This window comes from Pygoscelis adeliae, unplaced genomic scaffold (assembly GCF_000699105.1).
Source record: "Pygoscelis adeliae isolate BGI_AS28 unplaced genomic scaffold, ASM69910v1 Scaffold117, whole genome shotgun sequence".
NCBI lineage: Eukaryota > Metazoa > Chordata > Aves > Sphenisciformes > Spheniscidae > Pygoscelis > Pygoscelis adeliae.
In genome coordinates, this window is record NW_008825270.1 from 3,157,923 (window position 1) to 3,170,779 (window position 12,857).

At 40.1% G+C, this 12,857-nt stretch overlaps 1 protein-coding gene across 1 annotated transcript in view; it reads left to right on the top strand.

Moving 5' to 3' along the window:
- The first annotated feature begins 1,803 nt into the window (after window positions 1-1,803).
- EXT2 (exostosin glycosyltransferase 2) overlaps window positions 1,804-12,857 on the top strand; it is an 80,908-nt gene continuing 69,854 nt past the window's right edge. Inside the window, 5 exon segments of the mRNA XM_009329688.1 lie at window positions 1,804-2,019; window positions 2,021-2,356; window positions 2,522-2,611; window positions 7,585-7,701; window positions 11,204-11,399. Coding sequence (XP_009327963.1) covers window positions 1,826-2,019; window positions 2,021-2,356; window positions 2,522-2,611; window positions 7,585-7,701; window positions 11,204-11,399 — 933 coding nt within the window. The 5' untranslated portion in view covers window positions 1,804-1,825.

A 12,857-nucleotide genomic window follows, 5' to 3' on the forward strand; every position in this document is an offset into this window, starting at 1 on the left:
CGGCGGCGGGGCGGCGGGCCTGGCTCCTGCCGGTCGTGTTCCGGGCAGCGCGGCACCCGGCTTAGCCTGGGCCCTCCCGAGGCTGTGGCGTCCCTCGAAAGGCGCCTGTTACCGCGTCTGAGACATCCCGTAATTTTTTTGCTACCTCTTTGGCTGCTGTGTCTTATTCCTGTTCCTTCTAACGCTCCAGATGCTGGTAGACCTTGTTTTGTGCCTGCAGGTTGCCCAAGTGGGTTGTGTGCTGTGTAAAAGTGATTAAACGATTTCGTGGATGGAGAGTTGCAGTTTATTGACATTTTTTTCCCCCCAGGCTTAGGTCTAGACAGCTTTGCTGAGTGACTCAAATGCTTGCTGCAAATGTGTAATCTTTGTCATAATGCAAGTGGTTCTGGTGCTATATCAGTAGGAGGAATAACATGGTTAACAGAAGCGTATGGAAAGTTTTTACTTATAAAACTGGTAGGAATGTAGCATTCTGGCATCTGTCCTGATAACAGCATCAGGCGTGTGTTGTCTTGTACAGTAGACTTTAAAAGCTGCCTCCACAATCAGAATGCCAATGTAAATTGATGAGAGCAACTGTTAAAAGTGGAATATTTATTAGCGTCTGAGATAATTTTTGTGCTGCTGTGTGTAGGTGCAGTCACTTCATGTGTTAGCCACGCCACTTGCTAATAAACATAACCGAATTTGTTATAAAGACCATTTAATGCCTTATTGATACTTCTTTTATTCATATTTGTTGTTTACTGTACAGTTGACTGTCAGACTTCTTTCTTGCTCACAAAGCAAGAAAACATCCCGTTTGTCCAGAAGCAAAACACATAGTTATACCATCCACATTCTTCTTCAAGAAAAACATGCTTACTACATTTAAAAACCTTCCACTGTGGAGAGTTCAGGTTGGGTTTATTTATTATGGAAGCTTTAGTTGAAAACCTAAACAGGTTTTTGCAGGCAACAAGTAGCTGATTCTTCAGTCTGTAGTTAATATAAATTGACTTTTGCTGGAGCCACAATTCTGTGTGTAAAAACTTGTAAGAAACATCAAAGGTGACAGCAGTTGTGTGACTCTGTGATACTTTATATTGCATCGTGTTTTTCACTACAAGTGTTGTTCAGACTACAGTGAACTATTATTTAAATGCTTTTCTTAATGTGGCTGCAGTGGCAGCTCATAGAACACTTTCTTGCCCCAAAAGGCATATTGACAAAGATGACAAATTAATTCCTTTTTCTTGCCAGAAGTAGTTTAGCATCATTCTAGTTGGATATGATGGGGTTCCTGTGCAATTCAGTTTGAAAGCACCTTTACATTAGAAGCAGTATCACGATCCTAAGTTCTGTGCGATGCCCCGTTATAAGCCCTTTGTGGGGTATCCAGGTTGTTTCTCTTCACTTGTAGATGAGTGTTTTATTTTTTTATTAGTATTCACTATGAATACACTTAGACGTAGATGGAGTGGCACCTACGAGGACTCTACTAATGTAGTGTCTGAGATTTCTTCCTCCCCTTGCTGCCCAAGCCATGTCCTTTTCTGACTTGTGGTCGTTAACTGGCCAACATCATTCTACTACAACCAGGCCCAGCAGATCAGCCTCATGTTGTCCTTGCCAAGTGGCAGTCCCAGTTGGCATCTTACGTTCTGGTGGGACACGTGAGCATCTGAAGAAATTTTCCTGTAATCTGCTGAGGCAAAGAACCTGTCTTGAAAGAGTTAACTGGATGTTTCTCTGCATTGTGATAACTATGTATCTCTTCCAGAGTTCATCCTAAAATATCTCTCTCTCTGTTTTGTAGAGACAAGAGATAATTGATTCCATTATGTGTGCTTCGGCCAAATATAACACTCGGGGTCCAGCCCTCATCCCAAGGATGAAAACCAAGCATCGCATCTACTACATCACTCTCTTTTCCATAGTTCTGCTTGGCCTAATTGCCACAGGAATGTTCCAGTTCTGGCCTCACTCCATTGAGTCATCCAGTGACTGGACCGTTGAAAAACGCAGTGTCCATGATGGTGGTCAATCCTCCTGCTGATAGCCCCATTCCTGAGCGGGGAGACCTCAGCTGCAGGATGCACACCTGCTTCGATGTCTATCGATGTGGCTTCAATCCCAAAAACAAAATCAAGGTATACATCTACTCACTGAAAAAGTATGTGGATGAATACGGGACGTCGGTGAGCAACACCATTTCCAGGGAATACAATGAGCTGTTAACTGCCATCTCTGACAGTGAATTCTACACTGATGATGTCAACCGGGCCTGCCTTTTTGTGCCATCCATAGATGTCCTCAATCAGAACGCGCTCCGTATCAAGGAGACAGCTCAGGCTTTGGCACAGTTATCCAGGTACTTACTGAAACTTCAGTGTGTGAATTTAAAGAACACGAAGTGGAAAAAACTAAGGTTAATGCAGGAGGGGAGGATGCTGTGAGTTAATGCCAGAGCTAGGCTTTACCATCCGTTTGTAGAGAACACCTTTCTAACTGTTGTCTGTTTCTTCTTTTGCCTTAGGTGGGATCGAGGCACAAACCACTTGCTCTTCAATATGCTGCCTGGAGGGCCACCAGATTATAACACTGCTCTAGATGTTCCTAGAGATAGGTATGTGTTTTGCTGTGTTTGAGTGCACAGATCTGGGTTTAAATGCCATCGAAGAAGCAACAAGCTCAGGAGTGCAGCTGATACAAAGGACGTACTCCTTAACCTTTACAGAGCTGGAATATGACTTCCTCTCTTCTCAAAAAAGGGAAGTAGAGAACTCCCTGTCTTGTATAGGACATGTGTTTGCTCCTGAAATCTGACAGTTTAGCGCCATCCTTAATTTTATACGGGATGTGGCTGACAGCACTTGCTTTTAACTGTTGGGCTTGCTGTAAGGATGGAGAATCTTGAGGTTAGACCTGTATCTTGTGTGTTACTGAACCTGAACACTTTACAGAATGTCCCATTTGATGCAAATTAGAAGTTCAAAGATGATTGTAGCTGCAACTTTCTGATAGAAGTCAGGTGCTTCAAGGGCTTTTTAAAGCAGCTGCTCTACTTGACAAAGCTATGGTGAATTTCAATAATTTTTGTTATCTTAACAATTACACTGTATTAGTAATTGGACAAATGCTCTTAGTTAGTCTCTGGCAAGTGTGTTTTGAAAATATTCTTCAGAAGCTTAAAAGGTGTGAACCCTGAGCTCAATTTTCACTTGCAGAATAGTTTACTTTTGGAAGAGGAAAAGAGGTTGTAAGGCAAGGAAAATTGGAATAAGAGTGAGACAAATGTATTTAGCTTAGATACTGTTACTGAATACGTTTCTACTAGATGAGCCTGTATGTGCGTAGTTCTGCTGAGTTAGGTCCCGTGTAACCAGTCCCTCTCTTGAAGGTCGAGGTTAACTTTCTTCTGCCAAATGTCAACAAAATCTTGCCTGATCTTTGCTAAGATGATTGTGTATGGAGTATATCTTGATTTCTTTGCACCAAGGATGATTTAAAACATCCTTCAATGCCAGAACAGAACATGTTTTTCCTGGACATGTTCAAAGAGTAAGTTTACTTACTTTGAACAAAGAGTTCAAAGAGTAAGTGTACTCATTGTAATTACATCACTGACTGTGAAGTAAGGCTTTAGTTTTTTACTTCTCTGTATGAAATGTTATATGCATGTGGGTTAGCCTGAAGAGGGCAGTCCAGCATCATTCTTACATAACCAGACCTGTTAATCTGTTAGTAAATACTTGTATTTGTTATGTTAAGATTTATAATTCTTAAGGGGAGTTTTCATTTGACGATGCTCTATTTAATGGAATGGACTGCTCTGGGACTCTGTGTTTGTGGATGCATGTGTCTATTGAAGAAGTAGATTTATTAATTGAATACAGTAGATTTCTTACACTGCACAACTTTTTTTTTTTACTTTTTTGTGTCAAATGTCTGTTTATATTTGGCCTTATGGCTTGGCTTAGAATGCAGGAAATGCGTTATTTTGGTAGGTGTTCGTTCTAAGTGTTTGTCATGCTAACATGGAAAGCCGAGTAATTTGAATAAAAAAAATCAAATCTTTTTTGGCATACGGCTGTTGTCGTAGCTTGCCAAACTGACTCGCCCTGCAGCTGTACGATCACTAGCTGTAATACATAAGAGAGGCAATAACAGTGCTTGGGACAGAGAAAAGGTGGAAACTCCTTTTTGTAGGCAGCCAACAGTTAGACTGTATTCAATGTAGTACAGACCCTGTACTATACAGGTCACAGGTGTGAAGACAAGGGGTCTGTGAAAAAGTCAGTAGTGTGGACCCAGTCCTGGAAGGGCCTGAGTGGTGCAGTATGAGGTTACGGTGTGATTTTGGAAACCTCTGGAGATCTTAGTTCATGTCTAACAGAACAAGTGACCTGTGTGTGTTTTCTTAATTTGAGAATGTCCACATGTGTTACAGAATGGGTTGTTAACAAAGTGTGAAGGACAGGTGTTTGTAGCATCACAGGGTGAGAGGCTGCAGGCCAAAATAAAGGTATGTTGGAAGAGTTCAGTTGGTTTTGAATGGCTGGTTTGAACTGTACCCGTACAACTCCAGAAAGACTGGATTTGTGGGATTTTGTGGATAGCTCATGAAATACACAGGTAATATTTGTGAAGTTTGCACAGGGAGTGTGGCCTGCCTTCTCTGTTCGGCACGCATCAGAGATCATACATAGCTGAACGGTAGTGGATCATGAGGTTTGATAGAGTCGAGGTTTGATAGAGTTGTGTTCTATTGATTTGCTGCAGAATATTAATCCAGGTAAAATAAGACCTTATGCAGAAAGGGGAATTCAGTTATATGATATTTTTACATCTGGAACTGTCTTTAGCTAAGTTACCACACTAAGGGTTTGTTTGTTTAATAAATCTTTAAATCCAGTTTCCAAAGACAGTGTAAAAGTGCTTTATTCCATGATTTCAAAGATGGAAGTCTGCCTTGTGGGCATGGAGGCTATGTTGCTGGTATCAGCTGCCATAACATTTGTAATCTCCTGCCATAAAACTTAAAAATAAACTCTTTAAATTTGTTCATAAGTGCTATTGAATTTGGTACAATAATGAGGATGAAAGGATTTCTTTTGCAAAGCTACTTTGTAGCTGTAGAATTGAACATATGAACTAAGATATGTTTTCGTTCTGCTTCAGTTGATGAATTGGGTTTCAGTAACTTGTGAAGTTTGGCAGAAAGCTGCTGCTGATGGCAGCCGGGCAGAAACATTTAGAGTACAGACCAGTTGGGGCACTTCCTGGAGAGAAAGAAGGATCAATATCTGAAAAGTTGCTCAGGAACAGGCTCATTCCTCACTGATCAGTGCAATTTAAAGATTATTTGTCTTGAGTACCTTAGGAGTTAATATCTCTACTCCCTTACTGCACTGTACAATGAAAATCTGAGTGGAGTTATTTAACTCCATTAAGTAATGGAGTTATTAACCCATTGGTTCCCTGTGGGTTTATTTAGGTAAAAGTCTGCATGACACACCTGCTTTCTCAAGGCTGATGAGGTGCTGTCATGTTTTCACCAGATCCAATTAACAATCTGGTTGTAGTTTCCCAATTAGGGAGGGTTAAAAAAAGAGGAGGGGGATGTGAAGTGCAAGAACAGCAACACCCAAGCCAATTTTTGCTCCCTGCTTGTAACTGAGTTAATATGGATAAGACATGGAACATGCAGCCTCAAGGGTGAGACCTAGTCATAGCAGCATTGTATATGTCACCAAAGGGGGGGGGGTGTGTGTGCATTGGAAAGGAATTCAAAATAATCACTTGATTTGGAACATAAATCTTCACTCAGCATGTACTTGATTTATCATCCTGTTCTTGAGTTGATTTCTGCTCCTACCATAGTTTGTGTTCTGAGTGAAGGGTAATAAAGGGCAAATTGTTTTGATTTTGTAATTATCATTAAGATGAAATGCATCTCTAATCCAGATCCTCTAATCCAGAGCCTGGGATTTTCAAAGAGCTTCTTAAACGACACTTAGGACTGCTTGCTTGACTACTTGGGTGAAGTCACATTTATGGCAAAAATGTGATCATGATCACAAATATAAATCATAAAAAATGATAGGTCTTGGATGATGATTGTTGTATAACAGCTGTGGAAAAACTGCTTCTCCAAACACTATACTAAGGATTTCATTCAGTGATATCTGAAAACAAGAATATCAGCTAATGGATTGTCAGTGCCTCTTCCAGTCTCACCTTGACTTTTTATTCTGATGTGTCTGTTCTGATTACTGATGAGACATGTGCCTGCTCCAGTCTGAACTGTGATGGTATGCAAGGCTTTTGGCTGTAATCATAGCTGCTACAATGGGTACAGCTCCTCAAGATCCTTTCTGTAGTGCCTAGTGTAGCGGTGTATTTGTGTTCTGCTTCTTTCCACAGAGAAGGAGAGAAACTGGAATTGGAGAAATACTTTTCTCCAGACTACTTTGTATGGTATCCCTGGGGCAATTTAAAGTATAGCACACCCTGCTGTTTGGTGACAAAGAACTGAAAGTTTGGCCAGCCGCTTGAGAAGTCTTACTAAAGAAGCTGAATCTGAGCTTCTTTTGGAAACAGGATGATGTGTTCATGGTGCCACCTGATCACTGGAGATGAAATGGCAACTGAAAAGCTGATGTCCTCTACTAGTATATTTCAAAGAAGCCTGCTTTGGGATAGGAGATAGTAACAAGCCATTTTTTTTCTGGCACTGTGAATGATGCATTGCTTTCTTCTGCACACATTGTTCTCTTCTGTTTCTTAAAGCTCTTCTGTGTGGCAAAGGTTGTCCCATCTAGGAAAAGCCACAGACAATCGGGGCCATCCTGTTGCGAGGTTGAATTCCATCTTAATTTATCAATCTTTGATGATTCCCATGCTCTCTAGCACATAGTGTCCCAAGCAGGCTCTAATGTTGGAAGTCAGTTTCAGAACATACGGAGTTCTTGCTGTCATGTTTTCTGTTTATAGCATTTTTTGTGTAATATAAAAATGAAATAAATTTCACTAGTTTGTATGATCACTTTGAAAATACAGTTGCAAATAACTCCATTTTATTTTCCGGACTGAGAAGTCCAGAGTCACTGTAAGCTGCCAAAATACTATGTTATTGTACCTGGACTTGTATCTGAAATATAGCTTGTCTCTAACACTTCGAGAGCTGTGCAATACCCTATTTCAGTGCCGGCATCGAGGAATATGTTAACTAGTATAAATAATTAAGAATGTATTTCTTTAAATTAAAATTTACTTAGGACATGTAAGCTTGTAAAAATGCAAAATTATCATAATGACTGCAATAGATTAAATTTCCCTATATTAATGCAAAAATGGTCCATTCCTCAGTGATCATACGCAATCGTAAGCATTCCATTGATGACTAGATCCAATCTGGCAGTAAGCCCAGTTCATGAAAAATAAAGTGAACTGAAAAACTGCATGAAAAATGCCACTGACAAAAGCTGAGGGAAAAATGCATCTTCTTGATGTTCTGGTAATGACAATTAGCGAATTAGGCTCCAGGTTTGAATGGTATACATACTCTGTTTAAAGTTGCTTTCTTGTATTTTTCAGAGCTCTGCTGGCTGGTGGAGGCTTCTCCACATGGACTTACCGGCAAGGCTACGATGTCAGTATTCCTGTTTACAGCCCGTTGTCGGGGGAAGTGGATCTGCCAGAAAGAGGACCGGGGTAAAGCAATTCCCATGAATTGCGCAAAGTATATTCAATATCATGTTTAGTATTGATGCTGTTAAAATATAAATATAGCTACTAACTTGTTGGTGGCCTTTTGGAGCAATTTTGTAAGAGTTGCTTTTAATAGCTCTTGCTATTAAAATATATGATAGTTCCAATGCTAATGACCTTGGCTCATCTGCCAAAGTGTGGTTTAGCTATGAACTGAGGATTTTTTTGGAGTGATTCTGTTTTTCCCGCTCCAGAAACTGAACTGTGAAATATGACAGCATGACGGTGTTTCTAGTAGAGTTAGATTCAATATTTCCAGTGAGCTGACAAGATATTTCAGATATAAGTAAAAGTAGTTGTTAATATGTTTGGTTCCTTTAAAGTGTAAGTAAAGCAGGGCAGTAATTCAAAGCAATATAGATTCCCTAATAAATGATCGCTTCAGACAATTTATTTTAGGATACTTAAAAGCAAAGTAATGGCAAAAGATAGCTATTGCAATGATAAGTATGCTATACTTCCATTGTGACTTTTAAAGAGATAGAAGGGATCATGGGGATCAACACGAGTGCCTCAGGTAGTATCAGCCAGTGCAAACTTTGAATGAGTAACAGGAGAATAGGAGCGAGGATGTGATCTTTACCCTCTGTATGTCTTATGGATACATTCTTTGTAAATCAGTTTAGATGTTTTTGTGGTTCTGAAGTCCTTTCAAAATGACATTGAGAGTTTGGAACAGGAGAAGCCAGTAAATACAGCTCTGAAGGGAAGAAGTTCTTGCAGAATGAATCTTAAGGAGGTTAGTGTGGTTAGCTCATGAAAAAGAAGAATGAGAGGTGGTTTGATTATGGGAATAGTTACATCCAGAGATTAGAATACTGATTTTATTTTTTTCTTTTTTAAAGTAATGGAGTAAGACATAAACACAAGCAACCCCCCTGACCTTGTAGTTGGAAGTAAAGCAAGACAAGTGGGAAATAAAGCACTAATTTTAACAGGGAATGTAATTAGCCATTAAAATGAGCTACCCTGGAAAGTGGTGGTTTCTCTAATCCATTCATGTCTTCAGAACAAGAGTAGGTAGAAGTCTGGAAGACATGTTTTAATTCATTATGGAAGACTGCTTTTAATATTTCATAAGCCTCTTAATTAGACAGCTGAAAATGTTTCACTGTAGCAAGGTCTTACCCCTGTTACAGTTTAAAAGGTGGGCAGACTGAGGCAATGGGGGTAAATGATGTGTCCACCGATGGTGAAGATCAAGTTTAGAAACGCAGAACCTTAGGTCCTTCTTTGTGACAGCAACCTGTAGAGAATATGAATTATTAACATTGAGAACTGATGGAAAGGGTGCTGCCACTACCGGACACAAAAAGATACTGTACTTTGGCTTCAATTGTCTTCTCCTCTGGTAAGGGCAATGCTCTTACTCGGAGCAGCCCAGAGCAACAGCCAGATACCACAGTCAGTTACAGGACAAACTTGTGCAGCAGTGGTTTGCTTTGCTCACACCCTGCTTGTGATGCTCCTGGACCAGGCCAGTGTAGGAGCATCTGGTTGCATCCCAATTGATTCTTCATAGATCTCAAGTATTATTACAGTCCGACACAGAGTGAAAGCGCGCTTTGTATTTCTATCTGGAAAGCATGAACGTGATGATAGGCTTCAGCGTGTATAGAACCAATTGTAAAGAGAGATGCAGTCGTATTGTCCATGTCTGTGTAGTCAGCTAAATGCTATGTCTGGTTTTAGGTCGGATAAGAGAAACTCTTATGTGGGAGCTGATGCAATGCATGAGTCTGTGTTCAGTGAAGGTGTTGGAGCTTCCATGTTCTCAAAGTTTGTTGGTTTGGAGTTTTTTTTGTGAGGAACAGACTGTAGTCTCCGGAGTACCATCTAGTGGCCAGTTAGCGTTACTAATTGAAATGCATTCACGGGTTCGATTGCTTTATGCAGGAGGAGTGTGACAAGGGAACGATGCTCAGGATTCAGGCTTGCTTGGGATAAATTGTTACATTCCACTACGCTAGTGTGTTATTTCCTGGGAGCTGGGACGTACTTTCTTTTGTAGCTAGATTTGATAGCTAGATTTTGAGTGTCATAGGATGATGACAATTTTAAGGCAAAATTCGGTTTTAAACATACACACAAACAAACCTGCATAATTTTTAGCTGGTTATAGGCATTTATTATCACTCATCTGCAGTGGTATTTCCTTTTTTTAAGGCAAATACTTTTTTATTCCTCTTACAGAGCTGAACTGAGGGGGTTTGATTTACTCTCCTTTTCAGCTGGATATTTTAAATCCACCTCTGCTAGAAATATATATTCTGTAGAACTGCTGGTAGCAAGTTGGTAGTAGCCGGAGGCTTCGGAAAAAGAAGGTTTAAAAAAAATTCTATGCAAGTCTCATCTGTTAATTGGAGCAACTAAAGTGACCAGCATGAAAATGAGTAGAAGAGGTGAGACGAGCAGCAGGAGAGGTCTGACTTTATAAAGTGTGTGTTTGTATGTGTTTTCAGAGCTGTAAATTAAAGATAGCATCACGTGGAGTAGAACTGGAATCCTAAGTGCAGGCCTTGTGTTTCCTGTGTTCTTTTGGCAGCGTGAGGGCAGGCACTTACTGTGTGTTCATTTCAATGGGGAGCGGTGGAGCAGTCTGACTTGGCTGACCTGTTTAAAAAGGAAACCACAGTAGATGAGAATGAGTATAACAATTGTATTACATGCTATCTTCCAACATTAACATAACTTTTTAAAGCAGTGAGCACCTAATTTCAGGCTGTATTCCTGTGTGTTTTACCTCCAATGTTAATTAGCATCTTGAAACACTTCAGTATTAAGGCACATTTTAAATATTCATGTTTTTGGAACCTGGTAGGAGTTGAGAGAGAATGGGATAATGGGCCTTCAACTTTGTCCTGGAAATGTTGCCTTTATGTTGCCCAAAAGGGACAGAACTGAATCACAGCTAAGGAGATGAGCTTGTCCTGTTGCTGCTGTCACCATATCAAGACTAAAAAAGCACATGGTAGCTGAGTTGTCAGTTCAGCATCTTTTTTCAATTAAAATTGATGAGAAAATGTATGGGAGGAGAAACTAGCAGCAGCATTCAGTGTCCTATCTACTTTGTTATAGACACAAACACCAAACAAAAGAATAAACAATCCTGGCATCAGTAGCAAGCTGTTTTAATATGTAGCTAAATAATGCTTATTTCAGTTTATAATATAGGTTGTAATGCAAGTGCCTATTCTAATGAAATAAGCGCTCTTTCCAAGTACAAATCTATTCAAGTTGTAAATAACTCTGAGCCACTTACTATCCAAGATTTAATTATATTTCATCATTACCCTTTCCAGCCTTGTCTGAAAATACGGTCTTGGCAGTATGTCCACATTTAGTTATTCTTGCTCTGCTTTTCCAGGATGGAAGGAAATGTGTTCTAGAGCATCTTGGAAGTAAACTCACAGTGCTGTCAGGTAACCTTGTTGTGGTTTTCCAGTCCTCGCAGGTATTTCATTCTGTCATCTCAAATGGCTCTGCACCCAGAATACCGGTCTGAGTTGGAAGCTCTACAAGTTGAGAATGGGGAGTCAGTGTTGATCCTAGACAAATGTACAAATCTGTCAGATGGGGTCCCTGCTGTTCGCAAACGCTGTCACAAGAATCAAGTCTTTGATTATCCTCAAGTGCTTCAGGTAAGGCTGTCTCTCCTGCAAACTTCTGTTGTCCTTGGTGACTGTCTTAGCTGTGAAGCTGTTCCTCTTCAGCACTGGTAGGGTACTTCCTTGCATTTAGTTAACTTGCTGGCTGTGTTTTGAAACTGCATAATTTGTTATGTTAGCTTGGATATTATATCCTAACTTTATTCTTATTTTTAAGAGAGCCAAGCACTATGTAATGAAACTTATGTGCAGACTACGCTGCAATTTGAAAGCAGTGCTTATGTCTAACAACTTCATGAGATTGGTCATGGTCATCTTCTAGTAACACATGACAATGTCATGTAAACTTAAAAAATGATATGGAGATATTGCCAAATCCAGCAGCAATGGGAGGAGAAACTTTTGGAGGCCAGACAAAATTGCTCACTTTAAAATTGGGGAAGAACATTGGAATCTACATCCTCCAGAATAACTGGCAAAATGACCTTCAGCAGGCATGAATTTGGAATTGATCTCTCACATATGACAGTCCAGGCCTTGCTAGATGAAGCTTGGAACAGAGGATGGCGTTGTCAATTGGAGGGAAGATTAAAATGAACTTTAAAGAGCTTATGTGTGGATTTATTTGGGGGCAAAAGAGAGTGCTACATTTAAGGAGAGCTGGTCAGATTATATTTTTTGTATGCACTTAGTAGTTAAACCCTATAAAATTATCTGTATAGATATGACAGACTGAGCTAGAAGACTTGTCAGCATGCAGCTATGAAAACATCTAGGTGAAATGTGTTTCATGGCCCTGGCCCAACTTCCAGAGGCCTTTTGATGTGTCAGTGAAGATAAAACTAGATAGCGTTCTCAGACCCCTGTGTCTCTTGGCAATTCACTAACAGAGAGGTGCTTTGGCATGCAGTGTGGTGAAGTGAGTTATGCCATAGGCCACTGTGCTCTGTCTGTGGCCACCAGCACATAATCTGTCTTTGAACTTCAGCAAATGATGATAAAATAACAAACAAGCTGAGGAAAGGCAAAGTTTCCACCCCTCCTGTTATGTTTTGTAGGAAATATGTTTAAAATTCTTTGTGGAGGAGGGGGAGGGGGAGGAAAGGGTCACTTTTTGTCCTAAACTTTCAGCCAAAAGGAAAAAAGAAAATTTGTTTGCTTTATTTCTTTAAATACAGACTAGATTGCTCAAGGATAGCAAGTCAGGGAATCTATATCTATATCTTGCTATATATGATTTTATAACTCGGAAGAGAGCTGGCACATGCCGAGATTGTTAAAATACTTTCCTTTGCAGAGCCCTGCATCTCCCTTTGGAATGTCTGGCTGATAACAGTGGTGATGCGAGGAGATGTATTTATAGTAACCTTTGTCTAGACAGGAAAAATGGTTATCTGGGCAGATGAGCATGTGTGTTCACATCTGGGCTTTTTTTTTTTGCTTCCTTTCCCAGACCTTACTAGAGTCTCTTCCACCTGCTGCTGTGTGGTC